At 34.7% G+C, this 22,344-nt stretch overlaps 1 protein-coding gene across 2 annotated transcripts in view; it reads right to left on the reverse strand.

Moving 5' to 3' along the window:
* bmp1a (bone morphogenetic protein 1a) overlaps positions 1 to 22,344 on the reverse strand; it is a 415,384-nt gene that overhangs the window by 187,328 nt on the left and 205,712 nt on the right. For both annotated transcript variants that reach the window (XM_039769599.1, XM_039769597.1), the window contains exons 5-6: positions 21,189 to 21,367; positions 14,718 to 14,823 (exon numbers count right to left, since the gene is read on the reverse strand). In XM_039769599.1, coding sequence (XP_039625533.1) covers positions 14,718 to 14,823; positions 21,189 to 21,367 — 285 coding nt within the window. The remainder of the gene's footprint in view (positions 1 to 14,717; positions 14,824 to 21,188; positions 21,368 to 22,344) is intronic.

Consider the following 22,344-nt stretch of genomic DNA (forward strand, 5'->3'; position numbering starts at 1 on the left):
ATAGACATGTTAATGGGGGTACGATTGGAACGATAAAGGAAATGGGTACCTGAACAATGTAAAGTAAGTCTAAAATACCTACACAATAACTATAATCGCAATAAACGAACAATAAACCAGCGGAGAAGCCGTGGATTAAATAAAAAGGCTGTAGTTATTAGCAGGGAGACGTGAATCCCGTGGCGAAGCAAGGAAGGGAATGTAGAGACTGGAGCGACGGATGGCCTTATATGGGCAGGCAGCCAAAAACGTGGGAGGCTTTGGGATGGGGACCCAACGCCACCTCACACGGTGACCGAGCTGCAGGCTATGGACGTATATATGTACGTAAGTAGGATTCAGTTAGCGTTGGGAACCCGCGTACCAAATTTCTTGAAGATGGGCCCATAAGTAACAAAAACCGTTTTGGTAAGTTCAATATGGTGGCCGACAGTGGCGTCATACCATTGAAATAAGTATGTACATCGGTTTCGGTTAGTGCAGCGAAGCCGCCTACCAAATTTCGTGAAGATGGGGCCATAAATAAGAAAGTTCAACATGGCAGATGTTGTGGACCGTTATGACCATTACGTGTAGAATTTCGAAATGAAACCTTTTGTAAGTAAGCTGTAAGGAATAAGCCTGCCAAATTTCAGCCTTCTACCTACACGGGAAGTTGGAAAATTAGTGAGGAGTCAGTCAGATGTGAATTTTCCCTTGGGATTAATAAAGTATCTATCTATCTATCTATCTAGTCAGTCAATCAGTCAGTGAGGACTTTGCCTTTTATTAGTATAGATACAGTATATATATATATATATATATATATATATATATATCAGCGCTTCCTGATTTATTTTACCCTCTCACCCCCTGTGACAGACGAAGCCCATTTCGCACCCCCTTGGTTCGAGAAGAAGTATGCAAAAATATGAGGTTAATGCAGAAAAAAAAAGGTTTACAATTAATGGATACTTTATTCTCCATCAATAATTGTTTCGGTAAAGCCATACTCAGTGTAATCCTCCTTCTATTTTCTAATTTTTTCGCGACTAGCCATGATTAAATGAATGCTAAAAAAGTAAGAGCGAAGCAACCGTGACTTATTTCGGCAGGCAGGTGAGAGCACAAAAGCACACGGGCTCGATGTAGTGCGTGTCAAGTCGATCTAAAATGCGCGGTCAGATTCGAAAAAATATATCTTTTCAAGTTCTATTTGGATATAAGTGGGTTCTATTTAGTCGACAGAAGTATCTTAGGTAGGAATGTAAGTTGAATTTAGTCTTTAAATTTCTATGGTGAAGAAAAATGTATGCAATGATGACTAAATGTAACTTTAACTAGATATTTCTGTTGACTAAATAAAACTTACTTATATTTAAAATATAAAAAGAACTTGAACAGATATGATAGTTCATAATACCCACGCAGCACTAAGTGCGCGTAAGAGCGGAAGTCATCCGTTTTAACAAGCAGCGTATTGCACTGATACGAAATAGCCTGCCCATTTAATTATTTAGGAATGGACAGATAAATTAACAACAGCACCCCCAATCAAGAAGTGCTGATACATACACAGTTATATATATATATATATATATATATATATATATATATATATATCTATTTACCTTTTTTTCTATTTTTTTCTCTATTTTTTCTCTAGTCACCAATCACTTCTACCACTTTCTTTTATGTGGAATCGCTCCCTGGACAATTTTTACTATTTTTATCAGTTTACTGCTGCTGGATTATGTGAATTTCACCTTGGGATTAATAAAGTATCTATCTATATATCTATCTCTATTTAAGTGTGTATGTGTGTATGTATATATATATATATATATATACTAGCAAAATACCAAGCGCTTCAGCAGCGGAGAAGTAGTGTGTTAAAGAAGCAATGAAAAGAAAAGGAAACATTTTGAAAATAACGTAACATGATTGTCAATGTAATTGTTTTGTCACTGTTGTGAGTGATGAGTGTTGCTGTCATATATATATATATATATATATATATATATATATATATATATTTACACACACACACACAAAAACATATATATATACATATCTATACATATACACATATATACACACACACATATATACATACATATATATATCTACATATATACACATACATATACATACACAAATACATACATACACACACATATATACACACAAATACATATTAGAGATGCGCCGATCCGATATTCTGTATCGGTATCGGTCCGATCCTGACCTAAATTACTGGATCGGAAATCGGAAGCAATAAAAATGTAATTTGATCCTTTAAAAATTACGGAAAATAATTACCGCATGCATAACGTGATTTGGGACATGCATCACGTGATAAGAGTTTCTGTTGCGTGTGAGACTTGCCGACATGTCAGCAGTTTGGAGTTACTTCCGACTCAAAGAAGAAAAAGCCAAGACTGCCGAATGTAATTTATGCAATACAAGTGTTTCGCGGGGTGGTAGCCTTTGATGGTGGTATTTGTGTTGAGGTATATAAAATGTATCTGGACATTTTTTTGAAAGCATTAATTTTTGTTTTCTGTTCAAAAAAAGACTCAATGACTGTATCGGATTTGTGACGTATCGGCAGATATCCAAATTCACAATATCGGTATCGGTATCGGACATAAAAAAGTGGTATCGTGCCATTTCTAATACATATATATATATACATACACACACACATATATAAACATATATATATACATATACATACATATCTACATATATACACACACAGCTATTTCGTATCAGTGCAATACGCTGCTTGTTAAAACGGATAACTCCCGCTCTTACGCAAGTCTGCGTGGATATTATGAACTATCGTATTTGTTCAAGTTCTATTTAAATTTTAAATAGAAGGAATTTTTATTTAGTCGACAGAAATATCTTTGGTAGGAATGGTAAAAACAGATAGGAATATTATTCGTTAATAAATCAACTCAAACCTTAAATAACTTATAATATTTTGCTCTCCATAAAAATATATCCTGTCTAAATTATACAAGTTAGAAATACAGTAAACGTTAAAAGAACAAACATTCAAATTTCTTTACTCTTATGTAATTTTATATAAAAAATAAACTTAGATTTTAAATATTCCAAAAGATTTTGCTCTCCATAAAAATATATCCTGTCAAAATTATACAAATTCAAATATGAACATGCTGCATAACAAAACCTGGAAATATAAATAAAATGTGTTCCTTTCAGCAATAACAAATCAAATCATTCTTCTCTTTGCTCATATGTCATTTTAGAGCTGGACGCCTGGCATCTATTTTAGGCAACAGGTTCGTTTATGTTTGGTGTGAGGTTCTGTGTTGTGGAGATTCTCAAGATGGATTGCAGGTGCTCATCGGTGAGGTGACTCCTGTGTGCTGTTTTTCTAGTCTTTATCACTGAGAAGAGCTTCTCACACAGATATGTGCTACCGAACATGCACAAGGTTCGAGCCGCATGTAGACGGAGTTTTTTTGTTCTTCAAAGTCACCAAAGCGCCGTGCAAACTCAGTGCGCTCAGTTTATCAGCAAAGTGCGTATTTGGGAACACCGTAGTGACGACTTGGTTTAACATTACTTGGCAACAGGGAAAGTGGGGCAAGTTGCACTGGTGCATTTGTGTCTCCCATAAAAGCAGCTTCACTTGAAATCACTTTGTGATTGTGCACGGGTAAAAACGTCTGCTGAAGTATCAGATTCTTATTTAATTCTTCTGCTTTCTGTATCTTCTGCATTGCATTCAGGTCTTTCAGCCTCACTGATGAGCACCTGCAATCCATCCTGAGAATCTCCACAACACAGAACTCCCTGATGTTTTGTCTCATAGTGCCGTCTTAGATTAAATTCTGTAATTACAGCCACATTAGCTCCACAAATGAGACACACGGGTTAAGTAAACATATACTCAGCCTCCCATCGGTTTTTAAAGGCTCTATGTTCAGAATCACCTTTTCTCTTCGGCATCATGTGGGCTAGCTTCGCAATAACTTGCAGCATCATAAGCTAGACTTGATTAACGCGGTAAGTGTTCGGCAAGGCAGCTGAAGCGCTGCATTATGGGATCTGTAGTTTATTGTGTTACCAGCGCTTCATATCCCCGGTCCATTAATAACAATAATACAGTATATAAAATGATCTCGCTGGCCGGATATAATTACACGCCGGGTCAGATGTGGCCCATGGGCCTTGAGTTTGACACATATGGACTAAATAGAACTTGAAAAGAAATATTTTTTCGAATGTGATCGCGCAATTCAGATCGAGTTGACGCACACTACAGTACATCGAGCCCGCGTGCTATTGTGGTTTTGCCTGTGTGCCTCAATAAGTTACCCTCCCCTCGCTCTTACTTTTTTATAGTTCATCTAATGAATACACCGAGTATGGCTTTACCAAAACAATCATTGATCGCGAATTAAGTATTCTTTATTCATGAAGCTTCAATTGGTGATCTGTCTTTCTGCGTTAACCGCATATTTTTTCATACGTCTCAAACCAAGGGGATACGAGGCTAAAATGAATCGAGAAGCGCGCGTATATACTTAGTGCATCCCCTCTCGGTAATCGAACCTCGGACGCCAGTGCTAGAGGCGAAGGCTCTACCATTGCGCCACGGCGTGTGGTTTATCTATTTGAGCGTAGCAGTGTAATTCGGTTTTTGTTCAGCACTCTTTGGAACTGTTGCTTTTTGTCTGCGCACTGGGTCAGTTCACGTGAGCCGCTGAATATGGTTTTATTTATTGATGGCGAATAAAGTATCCATTATTCGAGTATGTAGATCGGGATATATATATACATATATATATACCCGCATATCGCAGCGGAGAAGTAGTGTGTTAAAAAAGCTAGAAAAAGAAAAGGGAACATTTTAAAAATAACATAACATGACTGTCAATATACAGTATTTGTTTTGTGAGTGTTACTGAGTGTTGCTGCCATCAAGGATTTGATTATCATTATTTCTTTCAATCAGGTTCGTATTTGTAGGATGTGTTGTGTTCAAGTTACATTCCGTGTTTGTCAATCGTTGTAAAGATGACAGGTTTCATTCATCGATTCGTTTCTTACTGCATCAATAAACAGCTCGTCTTCTTCTTTATCTGAGACCTGACACACTGCATGCACGGGTTTTTTACACTGTCTTCCTTTAGCGGGACATTGACTTTTTCCACCGTGTGCTTTGTTTCCGCAGTAGCAGGATTTATGAATATGCTTGTATGTATCAGACGCTTCATATTTTTTGCTGCCTTTTCAATTGTGTAATTCGTTTTTTTAGCTCTTTGGAACTGTTGCTTTTTATCTGTGCACTGCGCCAGTTCACGTGAGCCGCTCGGTGTACATGCATCGAAGGTTCCCAGCTGTGCTGGTGCCATCTCGTGCTATATCCATGGCTGTATTTAATGTTGCCTTAGTCCTGGCACTTAAAACTTTCTCTCGCAGTTTCACTGAGTTTGTGCCAAACACCACCCTGACCATCTCATCTTCCTCTGCATAAGCACAGTCCTTCACCCGTGAATATTTAGTGGGAGTTTGCTATTGGATTGCCGCTGACGGACGGCCTTATATGGGCAGGCACTAAATTACAAACGCCAGCGGCAGCCTGTCTATGAACTTAATTTAAAGTGTAGGTTTACATCGTGCTTTGTTTCCGAAGTAGCAGAACTCATGAATATGATTGTATATGTCACTCGCTCACTTCTTATTGTTTCGCTGCCTTCTCAATTATATAATGCATGTTTTCTTCAGCGCTTTTTGGAGGTCTTCCTGGTTTTCTATGAACTGCGTGATTACGTGGGAGGCGTGATGATGTCACATGAAACTCCGCCCCCACGGCGTTCAAGCTCATCTCCATTACAGTAAATGGAAAAAAACAGCTTCCAGTTATGACCATTACGCGTAGAATTTCGAAATGAAACCTGCCCAACTTTTGTAAGAAAGCTGTAAGGAATGAACCTGCCAAATTTCAGCCTTCCACCCACACGGGAAGTTGGAGAATTAGTGATGAGTCAGTGAGTGAGTGAGTGAGTGAGTATATATATAGGGTAGGATTCAAAAGTAACCTCGCCGCGCGCCCCACTTGCCAGCAACGGCTACGGTGGGTGTTGGCTTCACAACGCGACGGAGCTTGACAGGAACCCCTGTGCGGTAGTGCGTTACACAGTGGAATGGAAAGTTCGTTAGAGCAACGGTACGCGATCAAGTTCTTCGGAGTGAAGGGGATCATCCACTTCGAGTTTGTCCTGCAAGGACAGAACGTGAATACTGCTTACTGTTTGGAAATCCTGAAAAGGCTGAAAAGAAGCGTCGCGCGCAAGCAAAGGGACATCAAGGACAGCTGGAAGCTTCACCACGATAACGTGCCCAGCCTCACCGCCTTCATCGTGAGCGCCTACCTGGCCCGGGTGAACATTCCAGTGGTCCCCCTGCCTCCCTACAGTCCGGACGTGTCGCCTTCTGGCTTCTTCTTGTTTCCGCTCTTAAAATCAGCGCTGAAAGGAAAACGCTTCGACTCGATCGAGGACATCCAAGCAAATGTCAAGGCAGCCCTTGCAAACATCCCGGAACAGGCCTACGTTTACGCCTTCGAGTCATGGAAAAGCCGCCTACAAAAGTGTATTGATGCAGGAGGTGCCAATTTTGAAGACTATTAATTAGTTGTACCAATTTGCTCAATAAATTTGTCTTTTTGAACAAAGGCTCATTACTTTTGAATCCTACCCTGTATACACATATATATACACACACACACATATACATACATACATATATATATACATACATACATATATATATATATATATATACTTACATAAAGCAGGAGTCAAAATCTACCATTTTTATATTATTTCAAAATTTCTCCCCAAGAGAAAACTACTGACATAAACAAGTACTAACCAACTTACAGATGTAATGTTGGCTACAAGTCTAAGCAGCATTACAAAATAACAGTTTTGAAACATTACATGCATAAAAAAAATAGTGTTTAGTCCTACTCATTAGAGAAAACATTTTTGGTTGACAACAAAAAAATAACACAAACCTGAAGTCTAATTTGAAATGGCTTAGGATACAAGCAGATAAAGTATGCTAGTATTCTGCTCTTTAAATTAAAACATGCAAAAGTGCTGATGCTGTGTCAGACTGTGCTAACATTGTGGTTTTCACTGAATTTTGAGAAGTAAGGTTATTTTTGTTGGAGACAGATACCAAGTGAACCTGAGATCGATTAACCAAGTCCAATAATGGATGTGTGAATGCTCTAATTTGTTTGTAAAACAATCTGTAGAAAGCTTCTGAACATTTTTTTGCCAAGTCTGATGCAAATAGAGAGACACAATTAGATGTGATTCAGATATACTTCTTTTCATTACACAGTCAAATAAATTCAAACAATCCAAAAAAAAAAAAGCCAAAAATCAGAATTGAGTCAAATTAATTGCACTCTGAATGTTGCCTTAGTATCATGCAACAACATTTGGACTCAAATGAGGTCTGTATTAATCTTCAAAGAATTTTAGCATTACAAATTTGGGGAGGCAGTTGTCTTTATGCCCACTCACAGATAGCTCTTATGTCTTTGTGTGTATCTGACTGCAACAGGCCACTCTATGTTATCCAACATTAAATCGCTAGGAGAACTCCCACGCCTGTAAAATCTTTAAAATCATGGTTTTATATGTAAATCATTTTCATGTGTTTAAAAATAATTATATACTGGTATACTGTCCTCAATATTTTCACACATTACAAGATCAATTCTAATGCTGAAGCATTATTTATTAAGAAATACACCACAAAATATTATATTTTGAAAAGATCAGAGGTAAGCATTAAATCTGGAGATGCACAGAATTGTTCTTCTATGATAACTGAGCAGGTTAAAATGTCTAGTTCAGAAATGTTGCATCAATTACTAACATAAATAAGTTTCAGTTTATTTCAGATTCAAAAAATATTTTCAAGAGGCAGGGTAATGCAATGGGTATCCCCCCAGTAGGTCCTTGCCAGATTGACTGGTATTTGCAAATTTACCCTTCATGTGTGCAAGCAGGAGTCTATGCATAAGTGGGTCCTGTGATAGACTGACCTTCTTCAGAGCAGTTTTCTGCTTTTCATCTAGTTCTGTTTGGTCAGGCTTCTGTCCACACATGCAACCCTGAACTTTGAGAATATTAAGGTTACTGTATCTAAAACATCCTAAACAGGAAATCCATGTGTATGTGTATTTCAAAAAGTGAACATTTTGGCAAGAAACAAGTATTGCATGTTTAAAAACTGTAAGCTACATTTATAATTACACCAAGAATTATTGAAAAAATGGTGAAAAAAACTACACATTTATATTTTAATAGAAATTAAGCTATAGTGCACTTAATTGTAAAAAAAAATATTAAAACCTATGAGTGTATGTATATTTAAATTTAGGCAGTTTAATTTAATTGCCAATAACATTTAATTAAATCATTGTGTGACAATGTATATATATATATATATGTTAGAAAAATGGTGAAAAAACTGTTTTAAATTAAGTATTATCTCAGATAAATACATTGCAGAGGAAATTAAATATTATGACAATTAGAAGAAGCATTTTTTTTTCTTTTATACCATATGTATTATGGATAAATACTGTCTATATATAAATTAGTTAAAATGTATTTTAGGTGACATTTATTTATTATTGTATTTTTATGGTTACTACACAATAAGCTTGCAGAAACTAATTTTGTTAATAAAAATGAACAGGTACAATCTGTGGTCTATAGCTTAATTATAAAACAACCAACGTTAACACTTTAATGAAGAACATAAGGCTTCTATGCACCAGGTTATGTAGGAGCTCAGGGTAAAACTTTTTTTAAAGGGATTAAGGAAAAAATATATATATTGGAATTACCAATTCTGTAACATGAAATTAATCAGCCCTAAAAATTTATGATCAGAGCACCCATATTTCTACATATTGAACAAATGAACAGAGATGTGTGTATAAACTGAGGTCCAATTTAAATATATTTATTGATTTAATTATCATAATTCATACTTACAACACTAAAGAACAATGCTTTAGTTATTGCACACACTGTTGGTCGAAATGTCACAATCAGATGTAAAGCAGTCTGTCATTAAAATTCCAACAGTGGCCTCTTGTATCTCAGTGGTTAAGTTAATTATTTATGAAACATCAATTGGATTTATTTAAGTAATTAAAAAATAATATTATAAAAAGCAAATGGGAAAGCAGCATAGATTTTTATATTTAATTAATTATTAATTAATTATAATTTTATAAGCAAAGAAAGCTAATAACCCAAACAGACTAATGATTTGGGAGAGTGCTACCCATCTTTTTTGTAGGCACAGCCTGTCCTTTAAAATCAAAGAAAAATTTTCATAACAACAGCAACTTACAGAAAAATACTGAAGCTAAAAAGGTGTGAACATTTTTCCAGTAGTCTAATATAAAGCTGCCAATGTAAAATGCTTTTCAAAGGACTTTAGACAGTTATTCTGTATTTATGATTCAATTTTGTCAATCCCTTTTAATTAGGCTATTAAATTTCTCTTTCAAGGAGTTGTTCACATTTATTGTTCAATTTTTCAGTGCCCTACATTAGCAAACAATTATTCTTTGAGTTATTCGTATTAGTAAAGTAATTATCTCTGTTTATTATTATTCTCTGTTTATTAAATCATTACAGCTTTTGCTGCAATTATTCTTCACAGCTGCTAAATAATATTTGTGAGATTCCATTTAACAAATTCTTACACTTTTATAATAACCTACAGGGTGATATTCACATTTATGGTGTACCTTCAGCACTGACCTTTAAACAAATAATAATAATCAGTGAAGTTTTCTTTTATTCTTTTCCATAACCTGCCAAAACATGTTATTGGAGCTATTTTAACGTGCACCTTTGACAATCTTGATTGTCTGTCTATGATTGATCTCAGTCATGTCTTCTGCAAAACACAAAGGGTGGACACCTCTTGCTAATTTTTTTTTGTGTAATAGTTTTCAGGGCATAATAATACAATTAATGCAATGGTCAGGTCAGTCAATGTATGACAGATGTAGTTGAATTTGCAGATGTTGGCAAGCGTTAATTGTAATTAAATAAATTAAACAATTCTGCTACCTTTTCTTAATAAAACCAATAGGGTAAAGGCTACATTCACATTTATGTACTAGAAACACTACAGAAACAGATATTTATTTTAATGGATTTATTCTATACTTTTCTAATTCTAGTAAAGAAATTAAAAGTACTGAGGTTAAAACAGCACAAAAAAAAATAAATGAAAAAAACACCTACATTTCAAAAAACTGTTAGCAATATATAATGAGGGGGGACCTTCAATCATGATATTGCAGTACACACAAAGATTTCTAGGAATATGTAGTCATTTTTAGTGTCAATAATTACAAGTAACATTTAAAAAAATCTCCTAGATCAGCTAGCCATCTAACTCATTGAAGGATATGTAAAGCAGGACAGACCCCTAGCATAATAATCCAAAGTGAGTCACTTAAGAGAGAGAGACAGAGGGAAAAAAACATTTTAAATAACAACAATTGAATTAGCAAGTCATGGGAGTTTCTTTGTAGTGGGTGCCCATTTAATAACCTTTGTTAATGCAGTTATCACAGTTCACAGCACATTTGACACCACCATTATTATTGGCAGAATGTTTTGTCACTTGATGTGTAATAATGAGTGTCAGCGTGTGCCCAGTTTTCAGCATGCCGTCTAAAGTCACCGAGACATAAAAAGGTACAAAAAGATCACTTTTTAAAAACCCCATCTTTTTAAATACTGGGCTGTTTGTTGCTGGGCACCTTTTTGAGTTAAAACTAATTAAGTCAGTTTTTGTGTTGCAAGTACGTTTTTCACTTAAGCTGGCACTTAAGCATTCAATCTGCCTCAAGAATGATTTGTGATATGGAGAGGTAGGGGAAGTGACGGCAAAGGTGGTAGGGATAAGAACGGTGCAAGTATGCGTGTGCTGCACAGCGGCAATGCTGTCCTCTGCCGAAAGTTGATTCTGCAATAAAATAAAATAAAAATAAAAAGAGTAATAAAAATCATCACCCTGAAAGCAGACAGTAGAGGTCATGTAGTATATGTGTACCACATTTCAGGTCAATAGTTCAAACAGTTTGCGAGCTACAGGTGATTTAAAATCCTGGACAGAAAAACGGACAGCCACAATGGCATATTACATAAATAGATTTGCTCTGAATTAAACAAAAATAAATCTGAAAATATTTTGGAGAAATTGAGTGTTTGTTAGTAAGTACAAAAATGAAAAAAAAAAAATATCTATCAGCACAAAGATTTAAACTCTGCCTCAGTTTTCAAAAATGACATTTATATGCAAAACACCATTTTGAAGATGGGAGACCTCCACAAACTAAAAGATCTGATAATTTAAAGTTCTATCTATCTATCTATCTATCTATCTATTGCATGCATAAAATGTCATGAAGAAAAAATATTTCTTACAAGGTGATCTAAAGAATTGGAAAAACTTTCTAAATATCCTGACTCCGCAAGTTAAAAAAACAAATAACTAATTAGTTTAACAAGACACAAAGGTAATTTAATTACTTTTGTGAAAATAATATTCAAGTTTATTTCCTAAACTGTACGTCCAAGCAAATGATTCCCAAAACTATGAAAGATAGAGAAACTCTCTAATGATGTTTTTTCTTTGAAGCAAAAAAAAAAAAACAAAAAAAACCACATACACAGAAACCTGAACTTCAGAAAGACTAAGGTTTCTTCCTCACAAAATAAGTCTGAGATGAACTTCTTGCACTGATATACTGTATAAGTCTGCCTGCTACCTGTTATTAGGTGATATTGGTGGAAAGATGAAAAATGGCAAAAGAAACATGAAAAACTGTACAGTATTTCATTTTTCATTGCTCTTCGGGTATTGCTGGCCAGATTAAAATTGCTTGCTAAATATTTCATTATTTATAAAAAAAAGAAAGTAAAATGAAAAGAATTTTAGCTTAAAAACTCTTTCAACTATATTTATTAAGATCATAAAATTTTGGAAACAACTTTAAAGTATGCATTTATTTATTTTATTTATCAAGGGAGAAAATACTTCTGCTTAAAATGTAAAATTCGGTACAGTATTCTGATCAAAGAACTATTGCTCACATCATGTTCCTTAAATCATCGACTATACTGACTTGAGTTCTTTGCTATGGGGCCACACATGATACTGTCACTTAGTCAAAAAATACAGCAAAGGCACAAACAAATACTGTAGATCAAAAAATGAGAAAGACTGAAATTAATTGCCTTTTTCAAGCCCAGCCAAAAAATTTGGACACTGGTTTGGCCATTCCAGGACATTAAAAGTGTTTTAAAGCTATTCCTTGTAGATTTTCACATTATACTTGGGGTCGTTGTCTTGTTGGAAAACAAGTCTTCTCCCAATGAGAAGGTTTCTGGCAGATTGTTTAAGGTTTTCCTCCAGGATTTCTTAGTATTTTGCTGCATTCATTTAGCCTCAGACACCTCCATGCTTGACGGTGGTAATGGTTTCTTTTAGGTAATGTCCAGTGTTTCACTTACATCAAACAGCACTTCGTTTAATGGCTAAAATGTTCAATTTTGGTCTTATCAGATCATAGAATGTCTTTAAATTGAATTCAGCATCTCACATGTATCTAGATGTCTAGGCAATGTGATGAAGTGGTTAAGGCTTTGGACCTTGGACTTCAAAATTTGAGGTGTGGGTTCAAATCCTGCTACTGAACCTGTGTGACCATTAGCAAGGCACCAAATGGAAAAAACAATTCAATCTTAAATGTTGTAAGTCACCTTAGATAAAGGCATCAGTCAAGAAATAACATTAGATGCCACATTTATTTTTTCCAACGGTGGTTTACTTTTGCCACTCTTCATTAATCCTTTAAATGGTGAAGCACATAGGGAACACTGGTATTAATACAGTATTCTTGCCAATCTTAGCCACTGTAGTTTGTAACTATTTTAGAGTTATCTTAGGAAGCCTCACTTGTTAGTCGTCTTCTTGCACAATCACTCAGTTTTGTAGAGAGTCTGTTCTCAATGTGCCATACTTTTCCCATTTCTTAAAAGTGGATTTAATTGGACTCTGTGGATATTCAGTACCTTGGCTATATCTTGTGTCCATCCCCTGTATGTGCTTTTTAATCACATTAACGGAGTAGTGTGGTGTGTTCTTTTGTCTTCGTTGTGCTGGTTAGGCCACAAAACTGACTCACCCAAAGTAGGACTTTACAGGTCAGGTTTATAGTGCAATCAATTCAAACCATGTGACTTCAGACAGGTGATCTCCATTCAACTAACTGCATGACTTCTGAAACCAAATATCCAGACCAACAATGTTTTAGATGTGTAATATTAAAGTCGGTGAATATTTATGCAATCCATTATTTTGTGTTTTATATTTGTAATTAATATAGCCCCCTCTGCAGAGATCTGTTTTCACTTTGCCATTAAATCACTCTAATTCTTTTGATCAATATCAAAAAAGCCAAATTAAATCTGCTATGATTCAAAGTTATATAAGAATAAAATGTGAAAACTTCCAAGGGGTGAAGACTTTTTATATGCACTGTAGTCCCATGAAAATAAAAATTAGTTAATTATATATAAAATATATCAGGCAGAAAAAATTGTTAAAACTTATATATATATGTATAGTTATTTTAGTGCTGAAACAAATGTTAAGCTACAATAATAATAATAATAATGATAGCAACTCCTTTCCACAGTCAGTGCATAAACCTCACTGCACCCAGCAAAAAAAACTTATTAAAACTTGGCGCATTTATGTTATCATTTATACTGTTTACCTCCAAACATCTAAATATTTAATCACTTCATTAACAATTTGATATTATTAAAAAGGATAATGGTATTTATATTTTCATTGCTTGAATTGAAGACTAAAAATCTTGGCATTATGCACTTACCAAGCTATTGTCTCTTAGTGATTTCTTACCGATTTCCTTTAATCCTCTTTTTAAACCAGCACAACAACCTCAGCTTTTTCATCTTAGGTCTTTTCTTTCTGCTTACTACTTTTCAGAACATTACTGAATGAAGTTAAGTGGAGGAGGATCTGGATGTATTTATGTTATAATAATAGTATAATACTGTATTGTAATATTTTAGCATCTAATGCAGACTACTATCTCATCTTTTATTACACATATTTTACACATTTAAACATGCAAAGGATTAAACAGCCTAACGCATGTAGTGAGTAATTAATGAACAGTATAACAAGCTCTAATGACAGGAAGTCTGGTTGACTTTCACATTGCCACCAGTAGGTCGGTCAGATAGATAGATAGATAGATAGATAGATAGATAGATAGATAGATAGATAGATAGATAGATAGATAGATAGATAGATAGATAGATAGATAGATAGATAGATAGATAGATAGATAGATAGATAGATAGATAGATAGATAGATAGATAGATAGATAGATACTTTATTAATCCCAAGGGTAAATTCACATAATCCAGCAGCAGTATACTGATACAAAGAAACAATATTAAATTAAATAGTAATAAAATGTTATGTGAACTAATTAAGCGCATTAGCTCTTTGGGCTCAACTGTGTACAGCTTTACTTAATGAATGAAACCGTATGATACACACCGAGTTAAGATCTATACAATATTACCTAGAGAAAGTGTTCCTGGCATAATGCATGATGCTGTCAAAGTCGTAGCCTTCACCAAGAGAATCAACTTCTTCTGGTTCCATCTTTAAAAAGTTGTACTCCTGCCCTGCAAAAGTGTGAGACAGAAGACAGCTTCTTTCTGAGTATTGCCAAAATATTTTGGTAAGTGCAGAAAAACAAATCATTCTTAAAGGCTGACAGTTATTCATTAAACATATATGTTAAATTTAAATGATTAACTACAATAAATATTATGTCAATTACAACAAGGGACAGGCATCTCATTTACTATATACATGTTCTCAGCTCCTGTTCTTTGCTGCATAGATGGGTGATGGTTTTCTAGTTTGTTACCTGCAAAATACTAAACTCTTGGGAGCATGAATTAACATGCAATTTAGTTTTTTTGCTGAAAACATTCAAATTAATGCATTTTGCTTATCTAAATGCTTACTTTACTTAACAAAAGTCTCTCATTCGTTAATTTTATCCATATTACCAGTATACCTACCCTACCTGCAATAACCAGAGGTGTCAACTTGAGGTCCATGGGCCAGATCCAGCTCTTGGATCATTTAAATTGGCCTACTTCATCATGTTGAAAACATATTGCATACTGAGAAAATAATCATTTTTTTATTTAAAACTAAAATAAAAATTAAAATGAAACTAGTTTTTGTAATTTTAATTTGATTTTCACCACAATAGTCATGTGTGCATAATGTACATGCAAGAATGCAGTTTCCATTAAGCTTATTAAATATTATTTAAAACCACACAGTCATAACATTAGTTTAAAGATGAGCATTTGTGCACACGTGCTGATACCCCTTACTGCTGGCATCTTAATCTGTGGATTTCATTGGTCCTTTAATTCATCACTCAGCTTTTCTTTCTATAACTGACACTGAATTACAAATCCTCATCACTAAATGTCTATGGTCTATTTTATTAGCCATAACTGAAAACCAGTCACAGATTTCCCATTTAGAGCAAATGGCAAGGGATTTTCACCAAACGTTAATGAAATGGTACGTAAATTAAAATAGGGCACAAGTTACTTTGGAAGATACAGCTAAACAGTTTGAAAATTAGAGCCATGGAGGATTTATCAAGTCTAATAGCCATCCCCAGACTTCAAATTCAGTCAAAATTTAGACAGGAAAAAATTTTTATCTTTATACACTAAAGAAGGCAGAAATTTCAGCAATTTCACACTTTGCACAGATTTTACTTGTTTGTTAAAGCTACCTTAGCAGTGCAGTGTAGAAAGCAATCAGTTTTATTTCCAAACCGACATTACACAAATGCCAGTCAGTCAGTCATTGTTCAACCCACTATATGCATTTAGTTTTAATCAGGTTATTAGTACTGATGTTTCAGCTTTGGCAGTGTGGTATTGTTGAGCACATTCCTATCACACTGTTGTGATGAACTTGTATATGTTAAATGTTTTATCAATAGCAAATGGACAGACTGCAATAATCTAAAAATATTTAAAATACCACTGTATTGTAAAGTTTTAACAGGCGATCATAACATCCTGTGCTTGGAAGCTCATCAGAACTTTTAATTCTGAAGTATACCATCCCAATCAGAATTTATTTTAACAAGAGTAATGTACCACGTCTGCTCTATAATGAAATTAACTCTGGTGATGGATCTTTGTGGAGTGAACTTTCTTTATTAAACATTACAGTGTTTAACATACAGCTCTTCATTGGTAAAGTACTAGAACTAACCGATGTATTTCAGTCTTCAATCCTGATATGTTAAGTAAAAATGGGAAAAAAGTGAGTTTGAATCTCTAACTGGGATTGCTAGATCTGAAATAAAGGGCAAACGAATAGCCTTTGAGTGGTCAATGTCTTCCAGTGTTTGGCTGTAAAACAGACAACAAAATCTGCTCTAATCTTTTTCATTGTTCTTTATCACTGTGAGTGATTGTATCATCTATATTTATATTCCTACATGTAAGCTTTCTTCTTTTTTCTTGCTTGTTTCTTAATTTAATTCAAAACTTTGACTTTCAAATATTTATTCATTTTGTGTTTAATGTTCGATATTAGTTTGTATCTTGTGTGTTTAATGTCATTTATTCTTTTATTACTATTGTACTTTTTTTGACTATCTGTGAAGTGCTTTGAGCATGGGAAAGGCACTATATAAATAAAACATATCATTATTATTATTACTACTCAGTGTCACGAGTTCAGGTTTGACTGCTAACCTGGTCAGAATCTGTGTGGTGTTTCCCCCAATGCATATGTGGACCAAGTGTGCATAACATCAGATATTGTTTTGTAGGTTAATGTTAGAATTAAACCACTCTCACTTTACAAAAGTGTTTATTCCCATTTATGTTGTTAAATAACATTTTTCCATTAAAGGTTCAATGGGAGCTACCCTGGTTTTGATGTTACTTATTAAGTGAAAGTTCTGAAAAACTGCTATAATAGATGTTCAAAACTTAATGTGAATTGTATGCTTGTAGGACTGCACTTTATAAATTGAAAAACTTTAATCTCTATTATAGTTATTAACACAGTTCAGGTAATGACTTAGTATTTACAAATAAGCAAAGAAAGAATTCCCTGAAAAAATACACTTTGAAAGTTTTAAAATGGGTAAATGACCATATAGTCAACATGAAGAGATATCAAAAATGAATATAAAACAAGACTACATGGGTATACAGATCTTACTCCTTGCAAAGTGAATCACAAAAATAAAAAAGGATTTGTTTTTTAATTAAATAACCATTTGGTTCAACTTGTTGCAGGTTAAGGCAACAAATAACATCAGATCACATTTGTTATTTGATTCCTGCATTTCTGATAATACTGGAAACCCTGAACTGTCTAATTTTCAGAAAACACAAGTTTTGTCACAGACAGTAAAATTGTATTTATTAGGTTGACAAGTACCCAACATAAATTATATACAATTTGACAACTATAAAAGCTGTGTCTGTGTAGACACTTTGGTGAGTAATACAAAACTAACAAGATGTAACAAAACCTAAAACTTCATTTAGAAAAGAAGAGCGAAGTATTAGTTTTGTGGTCTTGGCCTGGGTGTATCTGTAATTGAACCATTTGCACCACAGCAATCTGTTTATCACTATAAGAGCCAAATACCCCATTGATCCTTGATCAGATCAGATTAGGAAAGGAAGATGTCCAGACATTAAAAGAAAAAGAATCAGGATATTTCCAGAAAGAGGCAAGGGCAATTTTAGAAGCAATTGTCTCTAACGCAAAGAGCTTCTGCTGGATAACAGATAAATGAAGTGAGGAAAAGTCTAGAAGTAGGAAAATGTGGGAAAGCAAGAGAATGCTGATAGTAATTATGGAAGTAACACACCCCAGATCAAAATTTAGACACAGATGGGCAGTCCCAAAACATTACGCATAAATGTACCCAGGGTGTTCAGAGAACAAAAGTGACAATTTGGGCAAGATGACATTCCAGAAAGCATATAATTAACGGGGGTTACAATTCATTGATGACTAGGGTTCCTAAGAACTTAAGAATTAAGAATTCCTAAGAATTTAAGAACTAAATTCAAAGAAATTGATGGAGTGGGAGGAAAATCTCTGAACCACACTGGTTTAATTGGTAGTGGGCAGAAAAGTTTGGAACTCCAAAATGGAGATAAATGCCATTAACTAAGAAGCACTGACAGAATAAAACTGAATAATAAAAAAGTGCTTATAATAATAATAATAATAATAATAATAGCGGCTCACTACTCAAAATGCAGAGTGCCCAGACTCGAACCTGGAACCTTTTGGTTAAGAGGCACCATCCAAGAATACATATCAACTTTCTGTCAATTGACATTTGAGCTTGGGTTTTTAACTCATTGACAGCAACATGTAAATTAAATTGAATGATTTTTTTTTTCTTTGCTTATACTGTTAAATAAAAGCACACGTGTTTATTTGATATTCGAACTAAAATATTCACATATTATACACTTTACGTCATTATTCAAATAACATGGCAAAAGTTTCTATTTTAGGTATGTGCTCAGTATTTCTTGCCTCGCATTTTGTGTTTCCTACACTTACACAGATCTTTGTAGACACGGAACCCTCATGAAATGTATGTATTCCAAATAACAATATATTATTTACCCTATACAACTCCAGGCATCTCACACCATGATAAACAGACTTGAGCTGAGAGAACTTCAGCTCCATCGGGTGGGTGGGATATCAGGCTGTTTGTGCTGATCGACACATTTTCAAAAACAAAAAACGTTGTTGAGGAGAGGTGAAAAGGAATTAAAGGTGGCCCGGGATTAGTTTTTTCTAGCGTATGCTGACTTTTCCAGAAATATGTTTATAAGAAGGAGTTGTTCTACAGTTGGTGCTGGCTGTGGTGTCACTTCCCTTCTTATTGAGCTAATCAGGTCTCTTCTTTTATAGTTCTGTCCTGCAGATAATGAATATGAGAATGAGAATGAATATCCAGAGCTGGATTTGAATTGAGTGGAGGGTGAGCATCGATAGGGAAGGTAACTACTGTTCTACTATTATGTTAGAATTGATACAGTTGTCATTCATCTTTGTTTCTGACTTTCTGTAATTTCAAAAAAAATTTGATCACAAACAAATAAGTAAAAGTATATGGTGTATACTGGTGTAGTCTTACATTTAAAAATGTTTATAACACTTTTCAATGTTATAGGGTAGTGAAAATTAAAAAACATTTAAAAATTGCTTTCAACCTATTTTATTCAAAAATGTTGTCTACAACGAGTTTTCATTTTTTTAAAACTTGCTCTAAACAAAATTTTCAATGTAAAACCCAACCAGCATAAAAAGAAACATTATATTAAACAATCAATTATAACTTAGTTGCAAATGCATATACACTGTGTGCACAATTATTAGGCAAGTGAGTATTTTGACCATATCATCATTTTTAATGCGTATATTCCAACTCCAAGCTGTATTAACTTGAATGCTTATTGGATTTAAGCACGTCAGGTGATGTGTATTTGTGTAATGAGGGAGGGTGTGGCCTAAGGAGATCAACACCCTATATCAAGGTGTGCAGAATTATTAGGCAGCTAGTTTTCCTCGGGCAAAAAGGGTCAAAAAGAGATTTAACTGACTCTGAAAAGTCAAAAATTGTAAAAAGTCTTTCAGAGGGATGCAGCACTTTTGGAATTGCTAAGATATTGGTGTGTGATCACAGAACCATCAAACATTTTGTTGCAAATAGTCAACAGGGTCGCAAGAAACGTGTTGAGAACAAAAGACGCAAATTAGCTGCCAAAGATTTGAGAAGAATCAAACGTGAAGCTACCAGGAACCCATTATCCTCCAGTACTTTCATATTCCAGAGCTGCAACCTACCTGGAGTGCCCAGAAGTACAAGGTGTTCAGTGCTCAAAGACATGGCCAAGGTAAGGAGGGCTGAAACCCAACCACCACTGAACAAGAAACATAAGTTGAAACGTCAAAACTGGGCCAAGAAATATCTGAAGACAGATTTTTTCAAAGGTTTTATGGACCGATGAGATGAGAGTGACTCTTGATGGACCAGATGGATGGACCTGTGGATCAGTAATGGGCACAGAGCTCCACTCCAACGTGGAGGTGGGGTACTGGTATGAGCTGGTATTTTTAAAGATGAGCTAGTTGGACCTTTTGCATTGAAGATGAACTCAAAATCAACTCCCAAACCTACTGCCAGTTTTTGAAGACACTTTCTTCAAACAGTGATACAGGAAAAAGACCATGATTTTTATGCAGGCCAATGCTCCATCACTTGCATCGAAGTTCTCCACTGCATGGCCAGCCAGTAAAGGCCTTAAAGATGAAGGAATAATGACATGGCCCCTTCCTCATCTGACCTAAACCCTATCGAGAACTTGTGGGCACTTCTTAAACGCTAGATTTACGGGGGAGAAAAACAATACACCTTTCTGAAGAGTGTCTGGGAGGCTGTAGTCACTGCTCCACAAAAAGCTGATCGTCAACAGATCAAGAAACTGACAGACTCCATGAATGGAAAGGCTTATGACTGTTATTGGAAAGAAGGGTGGCTATATTGGTCATTCATTGATTGATTGATTTTTTTTTTAAATGTCAGAGATGTTTATTTGTACATTTTGAGGTGTTTGTTTATTATTCTCACTATAACAGATGAAAACAAACAAGTGAGATGGGAAAATTTTCATTTTTCCTTTAGTTGCATAATAAATCTGCACACTAATAGTTGCCTAATAATTGTGCGCACATATGTATTCCCCTGATGATGTTCACACTCACATTTCCGTTGTGAAACATTCAGGTTTCAGGTTTATTAACATTTTGGATTGACTGATAGCACTGTGTTTGTTCCGTATTAAAATGAATCCTCAAAAATACAACTTGCCTAATAATTCTGCACTCCCTGTAAAGAAATACAGAGAAAGAATGGATTAATTAAATTAAAATGCATGAAGAATACCTGGTTGTATGTTCTCCCTTACAATACTGACATGATCATCCCGATCCGGGCGGGTGTGTTCATGCCAGAATCCAATGACGTGACCGAGCTCATGCACCACAATGCCAAACTTGTCACAGTTCTTCCCGATGGAGATGGCCTGGGGGCCACCTCCTCTGCGTCCTACATAAGAGCAGCACCTAAAAGAGAACAGCATAATTGATTTTAGATTAGAGAGCTGTAAAAACATTGACAAGCAACTGAGTGAAAATTCAACCTTTTACGTAATGTATGAGCAAATGGATATTTTCTCAATGTAAAAAGCTAAAAATGTGAATTCATAATAAGCTTTATTGGAGTAATTTTACTTTTATTGTATAGGCTACTAAGAAGATCAGAAGACATTACAAATTGTTACAGAAAGTTTTACAACTGGAGCACAGGCAGGTTCAATTACTTGTTCTGGTTCACAAAGTGAGTCAGGGGCAATAACTAAACCAACATCTTTATGACTTAAAGTTTAGTGTTTTAATCAACAAAACTAACACAACCACTATCATATACTGCTTAGCACCAAAAATAATGGTACTTTTTTGCATGTGTGTGATTGGGCATATTTTAAGATAGCATCCATTTTTGGGTGTTGCACAACTATAATTGGGCCAGGAAGCAAAGAGACAGAATAAAGTTAACAGTAAATTATAATATAAATCAATGAAGCTACAGTATATGTTAACAAAAACAAGCATGCATATTTCATTCAAAGTGCTATAGTGACAGCAGCAAAAACATTTTATAAGTCAATTACACTATATGCATTTTAACAAATGGCATATGGGCTTAACTAAACAGTGCATTATGTGGAAAAATGATATTCCAGAAATTTACATTGAAAATGTAAATAAAAATGATTTATATATTGATGAAATTGTACAACAAAAACATTGTTTTATATAAAATATTTATAAAACTTGTATAACCTATGTTGGTTTCGATTCCAATTTAAAATAAAACCTCCAAAACAAAGAGGGATAATCTTTCTTTATAAATTTTTTTGACAAAAAAAAAATTGATTAACAGAAGAAGCTTAGCTAGGCAAGACAATGGGGCCAGTTAGAAAAGTCATTGTGACAGCCCAGTGGAGAACGAAAGGGTGCAACATCCAGTGAAGCATCAC

Source organism: Polypterus senegalus, chromosome 11 (genome assembly GCF_016835505.1).
Source record: "Polypterus senegalus isolate Bchr_013 chromosome 11, ASM1683550v1, whole genome shotgun sequence".
In the NCBI taxonomy this organism is placed as follows: domain Eukaryota; kingdom Metazoa; phylum Chordata; class Cladistia; order Polypteriformes; family Polypteridae; genus Polypterus; species Polypterus senegalus.